At 35.9% G+C, this 22,675-nt stretch overlaps 1 protein-coding gene across 12 annotated transcripts in view; it reads right to left on the reverse strand.

Annotated features, from left to right (window-relative positions):
- Positions 1 to 22,675, reverse strand: part of TTLL7 (tubulin tyrosine ligase like 7) — a 73,268-nt gene that overhangs the window by 18,544 nt on the left and 32,049 nt on the right. For all 12 annotated transcript variants that reach the window (XR_013954370.1, XM_080602553.1, XM_080602556.1 and 9 more), the window contains 8 exons: positions 22,219 to 22,377; positions 12,716 to 12,810; positions 11,681 to 11,828; positions 11,529 to 11,602; positions 8,480 to 8,615; positions 7,589 to 7,675; positions 3,236 to 3,431; positions 1,990 to 2,258 (listed from right to left, as the gene is read on the reverse strand). Coding sequence is in view for 11 of the 12 variants with exons in the window: in XM_080602553.1 (XP_080458679.1) it covers positions 1,990 to 2,258; positions 3,236 to 3,431; positions 7,589 to 7,675; positions 8,480 to 8,615; positions 11,529 to 11,602; positions 11,681 to 11,828; positions 12,716 to 12,810; positions 22,219 to 22,377 (1,164 nt within the window). In the remaining variant the exon portion in view is untranslated. The remainder of the gene's footprint in view (positions 1 to 1,989; positions 2,259 to 3,235; positions 3,432 to 7,588; positions 7,676 to 8,479; positions 8,616 to 11,528; positions 11,603 to 11,680; positions 11,829 to 12,715; positions 12,811 to 22,218; positions 22,378 to 22,675) is intronic.

A 22,675-nucleotide genomic window follows, 5' to 3' on the forward strand; every position in this document is an offset into this window, starting at 1 on the left:
CCTCCAAAAATGGCAATACACGCCTTTTTTGCTTGCCCAAAGGATTGAAAAACTAATACTTTAGCATGCACAAATTATTTCTTCTTAGTAAGTTATAGTTTATCAATTTCAATTTTATTCTAGCAGTAATATATAGTATATTATTCTTAGTTGCAAAAATAATTATGAACAGAGTTCCATTCACAATACAGTGCTAAATTATGAGCAGTTCTTATCAATTTTGTAAGTAATTTTATTCACATTATTTTAAGAAACATGACCCAAGCTCTATCACCCAACATAATTGATCTGCATATCAAGATCACTTCTGTAGTACAGCTTTCTCAATGAAAAAGTAAGTATGGTTTCTTACTAATGTTAATTTAAGTGAGCAGCCCATTTTTAATGTCATACGGTAAGAGACTGGTTTTAATCTTTCAGTAATTTGTATTTGATATAGAGTTAATGTGAGTAGAAAAATCTATATTAAGTCTGTCTCATTAAACTCTCGGAATACATCTTGATGATGAAAGGGTACTTTTTGAACTTGAGAAAGCTAATGTGATAAAAAATACCTTTAACATGTTGTGGTGAAGACACAATCTTAATGTCTTCCCAATTCTATTAGCTGACTTTAAAGATGGAAAACCATGTTAAGGAGTATTTTGCAAGATGTCAGCACACAATTTTAAAAGGGTTCTTTTTCATCATTTAGACAAAGCCTCACAGGCAAAACAGACAATGTGTGTTCTACCGGCTAAAAATGATGATTAGAGATCGTAAATACTATGAAGCACATTAATTAGCATTACAAAAGGATTTCTCACAGTCAAAACTCAACACAGTGGAGAAAGGCTGCAAGTGTGGGTTAGAAGTGCCAATTTGTTTTGCCCTCTCTCCAGATGAATTATTTGGGTGATGAAATATATGGGTCAGCCACCAAAGGACGAATTGAAACACACTGGCATGAACACTCAATACAATACTGAATTAGCTGGATATAGATCCAGCAAACACCGCCTGGGGGTAACTGGATGTGTGGTCCACCATGGAATGACAGAAGCAATGTCTGGGTTATGAAGGAGATATCAAAGAATATGACAGTCTGGTCACAACAAGAAAAAAATATAAAAGGTATATTCCAGAAATATACCGGTAAAGTGTTAAAGCACACAAAACACTGTTAAAGCACACAGATTCTAAACAGTTAAAAATCTTTATTTGCTATGATTTTTTTTTCTATTAATTACTTAGTTGGACCACATAAATCTAAATGTTTGCCTGTCTCAGGGACAGGCTTCAAAATGAAAGTAGGTTTACCCTCACTTAAAAAAATAAAAAAAGGCTTCTGACACTGTTATTGCAACAGCAAGTCAGTAAATCTTAAGGAAGACAAGGAACTGCCTATAGATTTTAAATTGTTAACTCTGGAAGTAGAGCTCTGCAGCAGTGGTACGGTTTATTTGAATCAGGTACAGTAGGCTGCAAAGTAATTACGTCTTCAATGAAGAGCCATACAAAATCTTATTAATGTTTTAATCTGATACAATGCATTTATCCTAGGAGTATACACTGTTTTTCAAGTACTGATGTGTTTTTGTCACTAAAAATTTTGAAGGTAGGCAGATCATTATTCCAGAACCAGCAGTCCCCAAACAAACCACAGAAACTTTTTAAGTGGTTCATGCTAAAGTAATAACTTTCTACCTTTAAAACAGAAACAAACAAAAAAAACTGCCTAGGAGAGAGGGTTTCTAAGCCACAAAAGCTCTACCTAAGATTCCATTTTCATAAACGTACTATCTGTATAGCTGCACCAGAAACACTGGAAGATCACAGCTAGCACTCACTGTAAGACATGTAGAGATCTTACATTCCTGAGTTTCTGTTAAAATAGAATCAACTGTGTACAGTACATCAGGATTTTTGACATTGTAAAAATTATTAATGCATTTATAAAGCTTTAGAGAAATAGAACACTTTTTGAATGTAACTGCTTTGCTAACTCACCCCCGAAGAATTCATAGTTCCCAGGCTGGATGTCTGAGAGACTCTGGATGAAGATGGGCTGCAATTTAAAGAACGAGACCTATTCACTGAGGATGCACGCTGGATTTGCAGAGATGCTTTGGCCGAGAAGGGACGTTGCTCATGTGACTGCATATTCGATATTGAACGAGGGCAGCTTACAGAACGCCTTATTGGACCTGCAGATGATGTGGAGGGTGAATATGATGGAGATCTTATATTTTTAATTGAAGGTTTCCAGTTCATTCTACCTGCAGACAAATTAAAGGAATGATGTAATTACTTATTAGTCTTTTGACACCCATTTTTCAGTCTGTGTAACTAACAACACATATGACTATCACATTTACATCCGTTGTACAATAACTTACATTGACTAACAATTTTATATGCAGTAGTCATTCATGTCAGATCCTCTAATAACACATATGTTATATACTCTGTAAGAACATTTATTTCTCCCTCATAGTCAGCTTTAATCAAGTAGACTCCAATCCACGCATCAGATTTGAGACAGAGTACATATTCCCTATGGGTCAAAAAGCATGTGGCTACTATATTAGTCTTCTTGACTAGAAGAATATGGAAGAAAGAGAAAATGTAGTTGAAGGAACACATATTTGTAGACCTGGTCTAACTCATCTGCTCCTGCACAGCTGTAAGGTTGTTTTTTTTTTAATTCAGCCTCCTACTAAATAAAGGACGCTCCTATGAAAAATAAAACTTTAGAAGTATTTGTGTAATTAAATGATGAAATTCTATGAGACGATACACCTCTAAAAAAAAAAAAGAGCATATTATATCTACCATGTTCAACAGAACACAGTCACACTAACACTCTGCAGTAAGCAAGAAAACATCTCATCAGAAACATATATATACAGATGTATTTCTGTATCCCTTCTATATTCCAGCAAATTCAAGCTTAATGAAACTTTATTTGACAAGGAAAAAATAACAATCTTATAAAAAAAATCTAAGAGTAAATTCACACCATTTTCAACTGTAATCCAGATGTATTTTTTCCCATTGACATTCTTGTCAAAAATATTCATTTTTTTTCCTTTTTTGTTTTTTTAATTATTTTAGAAAAGATTTTAACGAAGATTAAATGAACAAACCACTGTTTAACTCTGAGTTATGACTGTTGATATATTCTGAAATACTCAAGCATTCTATATAATTCACCATGTAAGACCTGACTTAGAAATGGGGTAACTTAACTTACCTGATCGTTCCAAGGATTTATATTTATTTTCTTCAAGATCATATGATACTTTTTTCTCTTTTTTTTCATTATGATCTTCCTTTTCAGTTTCTTCTCCAGACTCTGACGTACTGCTACCACTATCACAGCTGCTATCACTATTGTAGTTCTTAAGTTTTCTTAAGGGCTGTGCACTTTCTGGCATAGAATACAAGGGCTAAAGCAAAATAAATAAATGCAAAAAATTAAATTCCTTTATAATCCCAGAAGAACACTTTACTATCACACTATGTCTCTGATTCAGGGAGGTTCATTTGTAAATATTTAGACTGTCCCAAATTTTTAAGCACCTTATTAAACTAATGACACAATAATTCCAAACTTTCTCATACAAGTATCGGCATAATATAGTAAGGTGAAAATGTTAGTTTATTTCAAGTAGGATTTACACTACCTGATATATATTATAGTTTAAAACAGTGAATCAAATTATACAGAACACTATTTGCAATCAGTTGCAATCCCTAACTGATATTCGCAATAACTGAAGCTGTGCTGTAACAGTGATCACTGTGAAGTAGTCATCAGGGAACTTCGTCTGGTACACTTCTGAAAGAGAAAGTGATTAATCCACATCCTGTAGAAGGCAGAATCTGAAGGGGTATAGCAAGCGATGACAGGCGTCTTTGATACCCCATATGTACATGGGATTCAGTCTCATTAGGTAATTAATCTCATGCTATTACCGAGAGTAATGTAAGATAAAAAGCAAAAAGTAGGAGACAGAGAAACTGATGCAAGAACAGAAATGACGTTTTTTTTTCTTACATCAGCAATGAGACAGACAAGTAAAATACAGTGTCCACCGTTATATCTATCAACCTAAGAGGTCTCATATGGTAACTTTTTTTTCCTAAGTTTTCATTCCAGTAATTGTCAGCTGTAAGAAGCTACGGTAATGGCTTCATCTTCCTAGTTGTCTAATGAAAAGCAATTAAATCTCCCATTAAAAAAAATACTGTAATTTCTGAACATATTTTGGATCAGTATGAAATAGAAGAAACTCTGAAGATGAATTTAAATTGCCTCATTATTTTAATATAATATAATGCACAAAGATTTACTGTGAAGGGCGATATTTTACAAATAAACATATGCTACCTAAACTTCTACTCCAGGCAAAGAAGGAAAGAGATTTCTCCCACTAACTTAACAGTGATAGTATGGTTATGCAAGCACAAGATGTCAAACTGGATAAGGACGAGTTAAAGAAGTATATTCCACTGTGGAGAGCCCTGGCAATTGTTCAAATTACAAAAATAGTATTTTGATGTCTATCTACCTGCCAAAAGGACAAATTAAGGTGCCTCAACACTTACTGCTTTCTCAAAACTAGGTATCCCAATCCTGAAATGGTATATATCATGGAGAAATAATATATTGATTAGACATTCTGGATGAGTTATACATGAAATAATGAATATTTTCAATTAAAAATCACAGGGGTTTTAAAGTAGATATTATTTCCTCTTATCATATGCATGTTTCTAACACTTTTTACAATAAAAAATAAGAACAGACTGACTAAGACTTTGCATCAATTAACCAAGAAGAATAAAAAGAAAAGTCAAAGAAATTACAGAAAGCAATGATGACAAATAATAGCCAGATCTGGGTTTAAACTGACCGCTTAAAAGTTTAATATTAAATTGCTTAGCAATTCTAATCACCTTGATTTTCCCCTTATGCTAACCTCGTTTTTGTTTGATTAGACTCATCTGATTTTATATAAGAAGAATAAAATAAAAGTAATTACTCATTTCCTCTAAAATACCTATGTTATTTTATTTCCTTACTTCTTTTTCCTACACAAAGAACCAGTGCAATGTAATAAACGTGGGAGAGTAAACCTTACAGTGTGCAAGTATAAGGTGCCCTCTAGAGGCTACAAATAAACCAGACATTTCCAGAAATAATTTCTGTTTAAGTAGAATTCAGTAATATTTTACTTGCAGACAAAAATTGCCTCCAAGCAAATATGGAATTGTTTTTACGTGCAAAATTTATTTACACAAACACACGCCCTCTACCCCTCAAATATATGTATGTGTATGGACGAGGATCAAGAGGAAAACGCTTTTCTCTCTTCCTATTTTTCCAGCTACTCTGCACAGAGTCCTAAGTGTTAATTCTTCCAAGGAAGAGAGTGTGCCACGGCAAAGCATCTGACTTCCTAAACAGTAGCCTCTGTCAGTGGGCCAGCATGTTATGACCTTCCCAAACAACCTTTCATTTAACAGGACTTGAGGTGAAATATACTGGTTTGTTTTGTCTACCAGATCTTGCATGTGTTACTTTTTGGATACCCTAATGGATCTTTATTTGTAGTATTTCATGCTTACAAAAGATTAGTTTTACTTCTAAATTACTCTTTTACCTGATAGATTGACAGGCAATAGTAAATTCTACTGCCTACCTCACCAGATTTATATAGAGACAGATACTAGACACCATGTATATCATAGTAGACCTTTACAAAGAGGTAGCCAATCAAATGCATATTATTACCTATATTCACCTTACTCCTTACAGGAAAGAGGTGATACTCTTTTGGTGCAAGATACAAGGACTATCCGAAACAGACATCCGTATTTCGAAGGGAGTGCAACTAGGGAAGTCCCCAGTCACATGCCTTCACTGTGTGTATGGCTTAAAGGATTGAGAAGTATACCAGGACCCTAAAAAAAAGATGCAGGAATGCATATCCTGTACAGCATGGAGTCTGCACACTGCAAAGAAAAGAAATAACCTCCTTCAATAAGCTAGTTTCATTTCCCTCTCATTTGATCTCATAAATTTTTAAGGCAAAAAGTGGGAATTCTGCAATATGCAGAATTTTTTCTCTCTCCCATTAATGCAAACAATGTTGATCTGATGGAACAGCTTCTAAGCTACAGAATCTATTTGTCTACTATAAAAGAAGACCACATCATATAATCTCCGCCAGAAATTGAGACTTAAAACTAACTTAAAACTAATTAAAAGAAGTTTTTCAGTTTGAGTTCAGTACTCTATTAAATGTTTATGGCCTCCAGCTTGGAAATGGCTTCTGTGCAACCAGTGTAGAGCTTATTATAGATCATCTATGCGTGCATACAGTCAACCAGATAGATGCTCTTTGAGGGCTGTTGGGAAAAGACAGGCTTCTGGAAAAAGGAAAAATGTGACTGGGATGTTAAACTTGAATTAAGTGACCCCATTTTAAAGAACTGAAAACCAAGCCTCAAGGAAAACAATCCATGAAGAATGTGGGTTGAGTGTGTTGCCAGGGTGGACCGGATGGGGTTTTGTTTTTTCCATTTTTTTGTGTTTTTTGTTTGTTTGTTTTGTTTTGTCATATTTAAAATGAGTCCACAACTGTTAAAGCACTGGCTCACAAAACTCAAGAATGGATATACCAATTATCTTTCCAGTATGCACACCTGTATAAAGATGTAGCTCCACGGATTCTTGCACACATATTTAGTAGCCCTGCAAGCCTGGGACAATTGTCAGCATTCATTTTGTAAGGAAATTCACCTGTTCCAAGATTTGTATACCATGTTCTCAGAAACGAAAAATGCTGTAAAAAAAATGTACGTGCATACTTAAACAAATCTATCAGAGGTCAGGAACTTAAAAGCAGGCTCCTCTAAGCAGACTTGACCTAAAATGTTTGCAGGATATAGTAAACATACCTCTTTTAGCCAAGCCCAAACTATTCATCTTTACCATCTTGCAGAGAGACACAGTGTATTTAAGGCAAAGACTCGCATGAACAATGTGCACAAGCAGAAAGTATTAGGCTAAAAATAATGTACATTCACTTTAAAATCAAATTTTGGATATGAAACAGGCTCCAAGATATATCGTATGACCTTTTTAGCTAGTAAGCAAGCTGCAGATACATCATAATCATAATTAATCCTTTGAGCTTCCAAAGTGCCTTTTATCCCATGATCTCAAAATTCCTTAGTAGCACTAATCGATTAAAGATCAAAGCATTCTTCTGAGATAATCTATGGATATAAAAGATCATTTCACACACTGAAATGAAGCAGTCTCTTGTAGAACAGCTGTTGCCATGCAGACCAATTCCTCAGAACAGCTTAGAGAGGAAAAGAATCCCATATCCAGTTAAAATTTTAATGGGATTTAGCTGGACAAAAGGTAATTATGCTTCTCTTCATAATTAAAAAACAAAAAACAAGCTAATAGCAATATGAGAAACAAAACTTCCACCAGAATCAGCTAACTAAACTGCTCATTTAAAATTCTCAGACTACCTCTTTTTGGAGTAGAATTTAAAAAATATGGTGTCTGAAAGTAAAATACCTTAGGTCCTCGCTGCCTGGTACATTTTCCCATTAGTTTTTCATCATCTATTTCACATTGCTCCAGAAGATCCAGGATGTCCTCCTCCTAGCAACAGGAATTTCAATATGATTAATTCAAAGCAAGGCATTATCCTATTCGTCCGAAGTTCAAGAGCCAACTGGTAGGAATTTGAAATTACTTTTATTATTAATTCCTAAAATAAGCCTATGAATGCCTCCAAAGGAGGATATAACAGTATTTCTTCTGATGCATGCATCTCTCTTTGCAATCATCACAAAATCAAAAGGTAAAATCAAGTCCTAACATTTATTAAAGTCTGAAGAAAGGGCTGAACAAAAGATTCCTGCAAAACTGCCGAATGATGCCAATTACAAAGATGGGAAATTATTTCTTAGATTTCAAATTAAATCACGTTATTGGGTTATTTTAAATATAGCAGTTCTCCTGCTTTCTATCTCTGACTGCGTAAATACGCAATCAGGCAGAATTTTTGGATTCCTTAAACTAGCGGAGCTGGTTTTAAGATATCGCTCATTCCAATCTGTACAAGTGGATGAATAGGCTGGGGACATTACTGGAGGAAGAAGGAGGCAATTACCAGCTCATAAGCAGTTTCTGCCAACCTCTGGTTTGGCCAGGGGTAAGGCTGAGGATCAGGGAAATTGAAAAGCAGCTTAAAGCCAGCTAGCCTGTCTCCACCCTGGGTCCACTGCAGTTCATCCAGATTCAAGGATCTGGCCCACAAGCTGCACAAAGAATAATAATAAAATGATGGAAACATTATCAAATGCTATTTATTAGCCATCACACATGATTATCGTGAAACTAATATGCAAGGTCATAAATTCCAAGATAAATAACTTTAAGCCAATTTCTGTGCTTCAGTACCTTCATTCTTGTTAAAGGGTTATTCATTTCCCGCTGAAGTGAAGCTGCTCTCCCAGCAAGAAATGTCTGGAAAGCAGTGGCTAACAAGCTCTCATACTTTTCAAGTAATGTTTTATCATCAGGAGGGTAAATTCGCCTGTTGGGGAAAAAAATGAAATTAAGTGGAAGATAGAAGCTGAGTTCCTTATCAAATAGGAACAAAAGTAATGCAGCTAATTCAGAGCCTTCTGTAATGCATATTACATAATAATTATAGATTGAATACATATCATATCATGAAACATTCGCTCTGAACAATGCTCTCTAAACCTAGACTTAACTCAGTGAACACATACGTGGTTTAAACGAACAATTAGCCAAAAAAAAATGCAATTAGGTCATTCCTGAGATGTACGCAAACATGGCTTTGCAATACTCTGAAATTTCAGGGGAGTCTGAACAGTACATCCAGGTGTAAAAGATTCACGAACTATTAACAAAATATTGCTTGTAAAATTCAGTGCCACAGAATAATTTTTATTAGCAGTGAAAGGACACAAAACAGTGAAAATCTGAAAAATTGCTTTGAGTAAATGGACATGACATACATTAAAGATTGAATATGTACTGCACTTGAATGTTAAATCTTCAGCAACAAAAAAGGAGGAAATACATGTTGTAAGAATTTATTTATTTTTTCCTGGTACGTGCACATACAGGGTGACTCTGATTTTCCATTACAGCAGCTATGCTATTATTCTCCAGAATCACAGGGAAGAAGATTATGACCATCTAAGAAACAGGACTCAGTGATTTATTCATGCTCATCAAGTAACAATGGGCTTTGAAGAAAACCGCTCCAATCTATGCGATGAATGCCTGAAACAGTCAGAAATGGTGGAGATGGGAGACTAATTTCTAACTTATTGTAATAAGTTAATTCTGCCTGCACTGTGTAAAACATAGGTACCATTTATATATTAATTGACATTGTGACTTGTACGTTTGGTTTGTTGTTTGTTTTTGTGTTTTTTTGTGAACTTTTTACAAGGCTCTCTCTCCTTTTCCTTTTCAGTCTTTTCTTTCTTGAAAAGGTATCTTTCATTATGATTTTGTCGCAATAGAAGAAGGTTGAACATGATCCTATTCAACTCATAGCAGTTCTGCAACAACCTGAAGGTGGTTCCAGTTCACATACATATACAAACTCTAATCTAGTTGCAGTCAACACTGTTTAATGGTGTTGATTCTAGTGCTGAAAAAGTACTGTAGAACAATTACTTTAAAGAAAGGATATTCAAATATATGTAGAAATAGACTACAGCTAAAGGCTATTTCAAAGACATATACACGTTTTTCAGTTCCTCATAAATTTACAACTGCTTGAAAGCATTTGAAAGCATCCTATTCTGAACACCACAGGATCCTAATGAAATCAACGGACTAGCTGTACTTGCAGACAGACACTTGTCTAAGCTACTTGATGAATCGACATCCACAGGCATAGTGCCTACATCAAAACCTACTGAGGCTGATGGAAAAAAACTGTTCATAGGATTAGGATTCAAAAGCTGTGTAGACATAAAGGTTTCTCTGGAAGTGCTTCGCAGGAAGCACTAATCCAAACAGCAATACTAGGACCCCAAATTTCCATGATTCTATGGCAGTACCTGAGACAACCTAGTCCTGCTCTGCAGAAGGACATCACAAGGAGAAAATACTGCTGAATGCTTAGATGAAATCTGTATCTCTAGCCAAAATTCCTTTACTTCACAGGCTCTGCTTATTCTTCAGCCTTTTTGCAAACATGTGGTATTAAGAAAACACACAGCTGTTCTGCCTATTTACATCTGCACATTTCTCATGAAATGACACTTTTTACAGAGAAAAAAATAAACATGTTTGCATTTTATTGATTTAGATCGACCAAAAGGCTAAATAAAGAGAACATTTGGCTCACATTCATTCCGCAACTGAATTAGCAACCTGAAATAGGGTCAGTTAAAAAGTCAGACTTTAAAGTGATAGAAAAACCGAGACGTATTTAAGCATCATGTTTCTCTTTCTTCAAGTCCAACTAATATGAAAATAACTGCTCCATTGTGTTGTTTTTGATATACTAGTTCAGCTCTATATATGTCAAGAAAGAATGTAATTAAAACTGGGAATGTTACAAACAAACAGTCTCTGTTAGCAAAATGTTAATTCATCAAAAAAGGAAAAAAAAAAACAAATCTGTGTGTTTAAAAAAGGAGTTTACTGGGAAGTATAGAACATCTGCTCAAAAAGCAGAGAAGAAGAACAGCAGCAAAGACATTCTGACTAATTCAGAATGAAAGATAGAAACCCAGACCTCCTACATCCTGGATGAATGTTGTAAAGATTGGGTCAATGTTCCCAACATCTCTTCTCAGCAGTACCCTGGCACCCTTTCACCAAATATCCATTGGCCTCGCTTTCACTTCTCATTGAAGCTAATGTCAAGAAATAAAGTAAAAACATCAAAAAAAATATTGTTTTCTGGCCAATGCCATTTATAACCAACAAGTTAAAACAACCTTTTGAACAGATTTTACCACAAAAACTGAAGATATTTAATTTTAAGTCTACTGAGATCCAAAATCAAAGTGTAGAAATATGAATATAGTATTTCAAATGCCATTACCAAATGTAAGGTTTCTGAAGCATCACAGAGAACATTCAGATTTGATTTTTCATTCTCTGTACAATAATGCAGGAATATTAACACCACAGTATTGTCCTCCACCCCAGAGAAACGAATTATCATACGTGATTATAGAACTGAACGTGAACAATCACATCTTTCAAGCAAATCTCTTGCACAAACACTAGAGTGATTGATGCCATTTAAATTCTTAAGTGCATACAAAAAATTGGAATCAGAAAAAGTGCTATCTGAAAGAAATCATACTGCCTGGTTTACATTATACGTTTTCTATAAATGCCTACTCATTTTTGTCATACATGTATCATGTACCACAAATACTTGTTTCCAACATTCCTAATCAAAGCACTGAATTCTTCCCACCAATACAGTCAATACAGTTACCTGTAGTTCCCCATGTGCCTATTTTCATGCTCTTCTTTGGAAATCTGTTTACGGACTTGTGCAAGTCTTTCCTTCTACAAATCAAGAAAGTAAGACAATTAAAACAAAGAGAGCATAAGCCATGGGCAAGAAATAGCGCTTTTTCATCCTACCAGTTCTTCTTTTCTCCTTTCCAGTGTGTGGCGCTGCTTTTCCCAATCCGAGGAACCTGGCAACAGTTTTTTCATTGAGCCTTGACCATACAGTCTTTTTTGAGCTTCAGCTTTCTGTTGGGCTAAGTTTCTCCTTTTATCACTTGTCCTGAAACACAAATATATCATAAGGCATGTCAATCCAAAGAGACGTATTCCTCAGTAAAAATTAGGAAAAGATTTCTTTATGCTGCTGAATATGTTAAAGACCTTTTATAATGAAATATATTGCAAAATATATCTAGCACATTCGTTCCCATAGGCCCTCACGTAATGCAGGTTTTGATAGCTACATAACAGTAAGAGGAGTTCAGACATCAATTTTCAGAACTCAAATTGGTGCGTCAAGATCTACTGTATTAAGCATCTTAAACTGACACAATGCAACTGAGATGTACTTTCATCTGAAGTAAATCATTTGTAACCTTCAGCCAGTCATGTGGTTTACAACATACAAATTAGTAGTCAAATGCTCACTAAGATTTTTTTTTTAGTATTAACTTTTATGGCTACAATATCTTCACACCTTAAGTTGTACTATAATCATTCTGTACTATAATTTAATGTACAAATATGGTTGCAGCTATCTTCCTGAAGTTTAGATTTTCTCCAGCATATCCCAACTACCAGGCTTTCTTATAGAGCAGTATAGCTTTTGATTGTGTATTAAACTATTGCCAGAGCAAATTTCCTACAACTGCACTCACATTCTCACTTAGAGACCTGTTTGAGAAACCATTTAAAAGGCATGAAAATGACTATTATCACTTCATTTTTGGCAAGCACAAACAAGAATAAAAATTAAATTTGGATTAATTTCAATAGCAAAACTGACAGCAATGGAAGCATTTACTTTTTTTAAATATGAAGATGGAAATAAAATGTTTTCATGTTCTACTAGTCCAATGCAAAGAATAAATAAGTTCACGCACCAAACCAAACAACACATTTAAAGCCAGAAGGAGAGCCAGACTGAAAAAAAGAGGACAAGTTTACCGTATGTTGAGGAGCTTTAATGCATTTAGAAGAACACCCTTTTTTACATCATAGTCTATTTTTTGATCAGTTCCAAAGCTTGGAGCACGATTAATCTGAAAAAAATGAGATGCATAATACTCAGGAATGTTCAGCTTCAATGGACATGCATCTATTAGAATGGTTTCTCCAAATGGTTACTTCACACATAGCAAAGAGTAAGATGATACATGTTGAGAAGCTCATTTTGGTTTGTATTTTTTAAATAATTAGAGCATTAAACATCACAGATACTAAGGAGTGAGGAGATGTACCTTTCAGCCACCAACTTATCCAGTCACAATGAACATGATTCAAGTACTGGCACTGTAAATTCAGCCTGATGCATTTTTGGTTGCTGAGGCAAGAAATTTACCAGGAAAATGCTACTAAACACATTATAGCCATCTATTTGCCATACTGTAGGAGTCCAGTACAGGAAGAGTTAAACTCTTTCTTAGTTCCCAGTCTGACATCAATTTTGAATACAGTTCTTCTCTGAAAAGTGGCTTGTAAGAACAGAAAGTTCTAATTCAAGGTTTTCTCAAGTACATTTAAATAACTATTCTGATATGCTTTAAAGCAAAACCTTGAGATCTAACTTATTAAATCAGTACATAGTAAGAAAACATAAAACAAATAACTGTATCAGTAACAAAAACTTATAACCTAAGTATAGGACAAGATTATGTTACTATAAACACAGAGAAACAAGGTAAATGAATCTGGGAATCAATGAGACGAAATCACACACTTAACAGCCTCCACCAACTATCATCTAACCACAGCCAAGCTTTGCAGCACCTGCAGGAAAACAGCTTACAGGAAAGCTTTGATAGAGGATGAAGTAAATGCATCAACTTCTCCAGGAACGCCCTCCAGCCTTGTGTAAAAATTTATACAGGAGCAATGAGTGCTAATAAGAGGCAGAAATCATGCTGACTGTGAATGAGCAATGCTGGTTAGGAAGGGACAGACATTAAAGAGCTTCAGAAGTGAAAACTAATGCCTTGTACCTCATGCAAATAAAAAGTGGGATCCAATGTAGAGCTTTATGTTTCAGTCCAACAAATACTTGAATACATAAAAAGCTCGCTGAACTGAAAACAGAGATGTAAAATCAAGCCCCAGCTCCTTATTTAGGAGAAATGTTAGATATTGAACAATATGATATTCTGTATCGAATTTTTGACTCCATAGTAACATACAGCAAATGATAAAATTGTACTTTGAAATACTAGTTTTGCACACATTAAAAACAGCTGAGCAGACAGAAATTTGTAGTTAATATAGTTTAACATAGTTATTAAAAATTCCAAACATTTGGTGAATTAATTTCCAATCTTTTATTAGTCAATATACTGAATCCTTAAATCTGGTGAGAATACAGTTAGATATGAGGACTTGTTTGAAACATGTAAATGTTATATTAGTCCAATACTGAACGCACAGAATTCCCAGCTACACTCACATCCTTACACAACCCTGAAGTTTCCAATTTAGAAGCATACAAAAATGCACCGTTATATTTAAATTTATTTTAGGTACTTCCTAGACTGACAACAATTTAAGTACAATATTGGGCGTAAATTCTGCATTAGTAAAAATGTTATAAATATATATTACTTATGTGAGTACCAGTAGAAATTAGCACTCTGAAAAGCATAAAATTATTTACAGTTTCTCTCCTACAGGGTGAATTTTGCCAAAAATCTACTTCTGGCACTTATGAACAAACAAAACCATACTGACTATGTTTATTAAGCAAAAAATTAAGGTAGGGGTAGAAAAGATGTAAGAAAGCATTTGAAATGCTGTTATTTCAGTAGGTATAGAATTAAATTATCAACGCGGTTTTAATTCCTCCAATTGAAATCTTCAACTTTTGATTCATAATTAGAATTTCAATGAATACAGCACATACAATTAATCAAACTACTTGTGAGCATGGCAGTTGTAGAGCTCACTGTGTTTCATAATTACACACTTGTCAGTAAAGGACTTCATATCTGTAATACTTAAATAAAGCAGTGTAAGTTGAAGCATGTAAGGCTCCCATCCTCACCTACATTTGCAAAAGATTCTGATTTTACAAAACTGAAACTCTGTAAATAATTAAGATAATACTTCACCATATTCTTTCACCAATATGTGGGAAAAATTTCAGCCTGGCATTTTACCCCTTTATGGAAACAGTCAAAGAACACATTCTCACCTCCCTCTTCTGCAGCCTATTAGTATAAAGTTGAAATATTCAACTATCGAGAAGACCATTCAAATATAAAGACATGACATAACATAAAAGACTTCATAAACCTAAAATCAATTGAATAAAATACTACATCCTTTAACAAACAGGGATTTAGTCTTCATTCAACCTGTAAGATGACATGAATGTTTTGGAAAGGATCTCATTCTTTAATAAAGTGACTATAACAATAGAATTTAAAAAGAAACATGAAACCTGTAAGCCATAAAGTTGCTATTACACAGAATGCTGCTAATGACCATCATTGAGCAGATCCTTGATTAAAGATGATTGTGAAGTTCATTCTAATCTCTTGTTTATAAACCTCGCAAGTTGTGGGAGTACTAGCCACCTTTTTCTTAGCTTAAGCAGAAGACTGTTTTTGCATGGCAGTTTAATACAAATCTAACCTGTCCTACCCTACCCACTTCATTGTCTTGACACTAGCACCTAGGTCCACAGTGAGTGAGGAAGCTGATCCCAATGATCCATATGTAGATTACCCTCTCCAAAAGTTATTTTTCATTGGTCCTCGATCATCTCAGGAAGGAATCATATAAGTACCACTGCCATCACAAGGAAGGGGGCAGGGAACATGCATTCAACAAAGGAGAGGAGAAGGGCAGAGATCTTGCAGCTAGCACATCCATCAGTTTAAGCACCACAGAACTATCCTCTACAGGTGCAGTTTCACATTTTACCTAACGTGGTGTGACTGCAGGCTGCCACAAAGGACTGCTGCTGCCCCCCCTCTTCATCCTGCCTTCACATTGCATCCCCATTCCTTGCACCAAACCAAGTGTTGTGAAGTCCCTGGGTAAGGAAATTCTGCAGGCTTATTTAGTGTAAAAATATGGTTTATTTGGATGGTGAATTAGGTTTTCATCCAAACAACTTTAAAAGTTCATCCGATAGCCATGACTACCACATAGATGCAGGCTGTTAGACAAGCGCTTTGGACAACTGCCCACTGTAATGCCATATTGTTAAATCTTTTTCATTCTTGATTCATCTGAAAGGTGGAAAGAGTAGAAGTTATCACTGAAGGCAAATCTTCAGCCAGCTGAAGTCATGCACACTTAGTAGATTCCCTGCCAATGCCTGAGAGTAAAGAGAGCTCATGTACAAGTGTGAGAGAGAGGAAAAGCCAGCAGACAGCAAGAGACAGAAACCCAAGACTGGCTCTCCAAGGCAACAGAGGGAGAGGTTGCTTGGCGCAAGAGTCACTGAAAGTCAATCTTTTTTTGTTTGTTATAAATAAAATTAAAAAGAAGGAAAGAATTGAAGGAAAGAGCTAGACGAGTAGTCTCATCAATTGTTCTTTGTAATGGTAACCAGTTAGATTCTAAATACTACTAGGCTCTTGGGCCAACGGGCAACTGAGCTTTTACAACTTTTCTTTTGTATGTACTTATTCATCACTTAATTGAAATGCTGACCTTGCTGAAGGCCACGGGAGGACTGCATTAATGGCACTCTGCGCTCACCTAAATGATGGTTAATGCCCACACACCACTGCTTTATTAACACAGCCTCATTGACTGCCATGGAAGTGCTTTGTGATACGGCTTAGATACAGTTTTTACTGAAGAATACAAGCAAAAATCACACACATTTGTATATCACGTGCAAAGTGTAGCACAGTCATTCTAACAGCTGAGTCTGATTGCTTTCAGCCAAATCCAAAAAGAAATTTGAAGCGATATTATGTATATTTTTATGGACACAAATAAGTAGATAACTAGAAAATATCTGTCAGATACTTTGTCCACTGGAAAATGTACTTGACATACTTGGTAATCCTGGGTTCCGCACCAAGTTCCACCACTGACCATGCAGCTGTTTCCCTTTCTTTGTGTCCTCTACTTAAACTAATATTTACCAGCTATATTTATGAGCAATAGCTGATACAATAAGGCTTTTCAAGCTAAGTATAATTTAATAATTTCCATTTTTCTTAAATTGTTTTAATTTTTTACTTGTTGTCTTCCCAAAATTCTACTCTGGGTCTCCGGTTGCTATTTTTCCCATATGATTCACACTTCTTTTCAATTTTGAAAATATCTCATCACTTTGAAGAATCAAGTTAAACAAAGGTTTATAGCTACAGCTTAATCTATGTTTAGTTTTTACAATACTTGTCAATTTCTTTACAGATTAAGTGAGATTTCTCCTTTAAAATGACTAAATTGAAAAAAAAAAAATGCATCTTTTTCTCAGTACATTAGCTCACTGGCTTCATTTTAGCAAGGCACTTGAGCACAAGGTCAGCTAGGAGCCAGCCCTATGTTCCTCCTAATCTGCTGCCTTCTTTTAGTCAAAATTTTTGCAGTTTTCCTATCCTGTGAAGCCAGCATAGCAAAGAACTTATTTCTGCTCTCTCTACCATACCTGCCAAACAACTGCTGCCCAAGTTCTGGCTCAGCAGTACCTTTCTGAACCCACTAAATGCATGAGAGAACATCACCTGACTCCAGAGTTCATGCTGTGCAAGTACAGAGAGGACACAAACTGTGCGGCCCAGGCTTCCCCAGGGGCAGGGGTATGTCAGAGAGCCTCAACAGCCCTTACTGCTACGGCAGTTCAAAATCACTGTAATGTGCTCATTTGCGCCTCTCACAGCACACTCAGAGAAGTGGAATCCCCTTGAGTGGCTGTTCTGCAGAGCTGTATCACAGAGAACTAGTTTCAGGGCAATCAGGTATTAAACTGGTAAGATAATAACAGACTCACTGAACACAGTAAAAAAGTAAAAATTCTGCTTGATGTTACAAGCTTAAAGAACAGTGACTAACCTCGCAGCAAAACTCAAGTTCATTTTCCATGCAAATACCTGCAAGGGAATCACAGATGCATACCAAATTTGGGTGCCTGCAACGCCAGTTCAGAGGAGAATGCCTTTTCAGAGGAGAATCTTAAGTTCTCTGTATGAAGAAAAGTTTGAGCTTTTTCCCCTTCATAAGTACCCTGCAGCACATTTACTTTGCATAGTCATCTACATGCATTTATCAGAGCATCAACAAGGGATGTATTTCCTATTTCAAGATAGTAACAGAAATCCCAAAAGATCATGCACAAAGTGTCTACAGCTATTTCTCTCTCTTGCATCTTTTTCTTCATTCAAGCAGCCTTTCCAGATCATGCCCTGTTCTCTATTCCTGAGTTTCTCCAGCCATTGCACTGGGCATCTCTGAGGAGAATTTGACTTTGTCTTTCCTTCAAGCCCATTTTAGGGCTGCAGGTGGATCCCACAAAGCCTTCCCTTTCCAGGTTACGAAAACCCAGTTTCCCCCTGCCTCTCCTCATACGGCATGTGCACCAGTCCTCTAAGCACCTTAGCAGCTTTCTGCTGAACTCACTCCAGTTTATCAGTGTTTCTCCATTACTCTGGGGCATAAAGCTGGACAGAGCATTCCGGATGGGGCCTCAACAGGTGCCAGATGGATCAGTCTACATCACTTAGTGTACATTGCTGGCCCGCGTTCAACTCTGAATAGCACTCACACTTTGAGAGATACGGTATGACTGAACCTGTTTTTTATTTTGCTGAAAGTTGGTCATTTTCCACAAACTATGTTGCTGATTGACATGCAAAACTTAATCTCAAAAAAAAAGATTACATTTATGCAGGAAGTTTATGAACTATGGTAGCCCAGAAACAATTCAAGTGCCAATGAAATGCAACGAGACGTATTTCCACATGGCTTTACTCATGGCTCAGTACAAGCAATGCAAATACCATTACTCTATATACTCAGCTTTTTGATATCTGCATGTTATTTTATATAACTTTTATAATAAGAACAAAAAAAAAACTGTCTATACTGAACAAAGTGTCTTGCTCTATCACACGTGATCATTGGTGAGCAGTCTCAAGAAGCCTTGGGGAAAGACGCTATGTTAAGAAAATTGCTTTTTCCTAATAAGAAAATGCTGTCCCTTATTTTCATGTGTCTACCCCGTGTTTCCAGACAAGAAAAATGGTTGCTGACTAATCTGTAAGACATCAGTGCTTATGAAGTTATCTTCATAATGTACCAGTGGTACCACCACAATAGGTATTCATAATGACTAGCTTCCAAAGCATTGTATATGTATGTCTTCTAAGAGATGATTATTTAGCATCCAATGACCCGAGAACCAAGGATGTACAAATGACCGGCTTGTGCTAAAAGACACTAGTAGTTTTATCAGGAAGCCACATCTTGATGACTTGACAAAACAGGATTGCATACAGGGCCCCAAAAGTACAAGCAGATGATGACAGCAAAGCCCTTGAAAACCTAGAGACACTGAGATATATGCCAATTGCCGTGGCCAAGTAGCGTTCACTACAGGAATGCAACCTTGTGAACTGGATAAAACTGGGCTTAGGGAAAACAAATAGAATACAGAACACAATCCAGAAAGTGTAAAACAAACCAGTAACAGTAAAACTTGGAGATAATTTGGAATTGCTGGCCAGTGAGTGAACAGCAAGTAAATAGACAGTGTCAGCAAAAGATTAAAACTAACGCTAAGACAAGCTAAGAGCAAAGAAGAAACCTTCACCATCAACGGTGTATTCTTCCTGCTGAAAAACACAGGTCACTGACTACTTGCCATAACAACCTACCCACCTTTTTATGTAGAACTAGACCTCTCTTGTTTCTTGCTGGCCTTTTGGATCTCCAGGGGTACAGGCAGGGTAAGCATAACACAAAAGAAAAGAGTAGACACCAGAAAACTTGCGTATGCGAACTTTAACTACTTCATTAATAGGAATTAGCAATAATTGGAAATTTTAACCTAATAGGTCCAATGACATTTTAACAGGATTGATAGAGTCATGAAAATATTTTGCTAGTAGTTTAATTACAGTAAATAAAAAACGTGGATTTGTATATAAGGTAAGTTTGTCTCAGCCACATAAATCACAAGGGAAGCTTGGTACCCTGCACTTGAGGCTTGGTTGCAATATGGATGCAAAAACAAAAAGCAGGCAGCTTGGTCTTAGTTTAGGAAAAGGGAGAAAATAAGTTATTAAAATCCAAGGATTTCAACTATATAACTTTGCAATTTACATAAAATAATCTAGTTTGGAAAATTTGGTCAAAAGCAGTAAAATTGAATTTTCTGGGAACAGAAGGGAGATCTAGGTAGCTGGTGCTCCTCAGATGGAGGCTGCTGGGACTGTACAGATGCTTGCCAGAGACATTTGGTGCCACAAGATGGCAATCATGCATTTCCCTCAGCTCTCACTTCGGTAGAAGGTTCTGGAAGTTCAGTAGCATCAAGGAGGAGAGCTACGTTGTATAATGTGGAATATAAATAAAAGTCATCTCAGGAAAGCAGAGTTATTATAATGTTGGACAATTTATTTCTTATAATAGTTTATTAAGCTATCTTTATAACAGAAAAGCTACATGAGCTATGGAAATAAGAAACTAGATTTACCATCCTAATCCTGTTTTGGCAATTTTCCCATAACACTGGGAACATTCAGGGCCTTGTGATTAGTACTTGTTACCACTGTTAGAAAGAATGATTCACTCCCTGGAGGGGGTTTTGGCAAGAGGGAAATGGTGGAAAGAGATAAGAGTGGAAAGCTGGAGAAGAAGCCAGAACTGTTTTAGGAAGAAATATACGCATATATACTATTATTATATACAGCGTGTGCATACACACACTAGATGCACATTATTATATCTAGTACACATATATGCACTGTAAGGTTGTTCTATACTACGCTGTATATGGTATATACATTTATACACACACACACACTACATGTTTATACTGAGAGGGCTGCGAAAAGCATGAACAAGCACAGTGAAAATCTGTGGATGAGTGCAGAAACCAATTTAATAAGTTTTAAAGTTTGAAATTTCTGTTAGTTTAAGCTCAACTTCTGGCAAAATACGTTAAAGGATACCTGTATCATCAAAAGCAGAAGAAATAAACTTCTATACTAAAAAATAATAACCAAGTACACAACTCCTCAAGTCCTGAAGTATTCTCCAGCAACCCCAAATACGAAAGCAGCATTTGTTACTTTGCCAGATCCCTCCTTCACAAACAAGGAATCTAAAATAGAGACCCTCCTCTGAGACTACCTTATCATAAATGATAAACTTCAGTCTGTATTTAAACAACCTATATGCAAGCTATGGACAACCTATGGATGATAACCTGGAAGCGTAGAGCTAAATTAAAGGGATTAATAGACTTTACTTCACAAGAAGAGAAGATATAGATGTAAGTGCAGATGAAGTTCATGTCACAAATTGTTTTTGGCTAGGACATCAAAGCTAGCATGGAGGACAGTGAAGGAATTTATATTTTTCTAATTAAAATTATACTGAACCCCTGAGAGAAATAAGAACAACAAAACAACTGTTGACAGTATTAAAGATCTGAGAACATGGCTGTAATTCAGTAAGTTAATTGCGTACATTTTGCTCATCAGTAGCCAATCATATTCATGATTTATTGTCAATAGACACATTTTTAATACAGTTTGCTTTTTTCCTCCAGCTGTACAGCATCCCAGCCAGTTAACATAATGAAATAAGACAATCTGGAAAAGGTACGTAAATTCCATATGTGTATATATTAATACTAGAGTAATTACAAGAACAAAGTAGACAATCCTCCAACATTACTGGTTAAAAATTTGGGCAGGCTTAAGCTTCACTATACTATTAACATATCAGAGGAGAAACATTTCTTCCAGCCCATTCATGCCAATTGCTTCACCTATATACTATATTATTTTTCTCTGTGTATGTGGGTGCTTTCAAAAGCCATAGGAAAAGAAAAGAACCCATATTCAAAAACAAAAACAAAAAAATGATTAGGATCACACATTCACTCAAGCTGCCAGAGCTATATACTGAACCATATTCATGAGGGAAGCCCATGTCTTACCCCTTACCCAGTTTCCATTAAAAGATCCTTCAGATACAATGTACCCAGAACAACGGGATTAACATTACATTTCTCATTAAAACTTTCACAAATGTCTAAAATGCAACATTCCTCCAAGAAAACAATTTACCTTACCTGAGTCTCCAAAATCACTGCCAGGCAGTGTTTCCATACGGCTGCTGCAGAAAAGGTACCATCTAGATACTCAATAACAGTACCTCCTGTAACACACAGATTTTCTGTGGAAGTTTTCTTACGTAGATATGGATTCAGCTGGGGCTCGCTTAACTTTACTCTTAAAAGTTTTCATTTGTTTAAAGAGGTTTACCTCTAGGAGCCACGGTTTTAGTTTTCTGTCCAGCAGAATATCAAATCCCAGGACTTCAAAGCAGACACTGTCACTTCCTGGTGCTTGCCCTGGCCTGCACATGCGATAAGCATGAAGAACATGTGGCTCTGCAACTATGAGAGTCTTCACTACTAACTCCTGTAGGGATGTTTTCAGAAAAATTTATCAGCAGAGAAGACACCAGTATATATTGAACTAATGTGTTTCATACTTTCATAGATGCTTTAGTGAAATGATTTTTTAAAGACTTAAAATAGCAAATAAACGTTCAAACTGAGTAACAGATTTTTTCTTATCTATTTACAGATATTTAATAGCTATTGTATTATTATACATTCCATAGCACATACATTTTTTTAGATACATGATAGCCTAAATACTAAAGGTATACTGGGAACAATGCATAGTATAGCCAAACTTTGCCCATTTCACTTCA

Source organism: Anser brachyrhynchus (genome assembly GCF_964034855.1).
Source record: "Anser brachyrhynchus genome assembly, chromosome: 8".
Lineage (NCBI taxonomy): Eukaryota > Metazoa > Chordata > Aves > Anseriformes > Anatidae > Anser > Anser brachyrhynchus.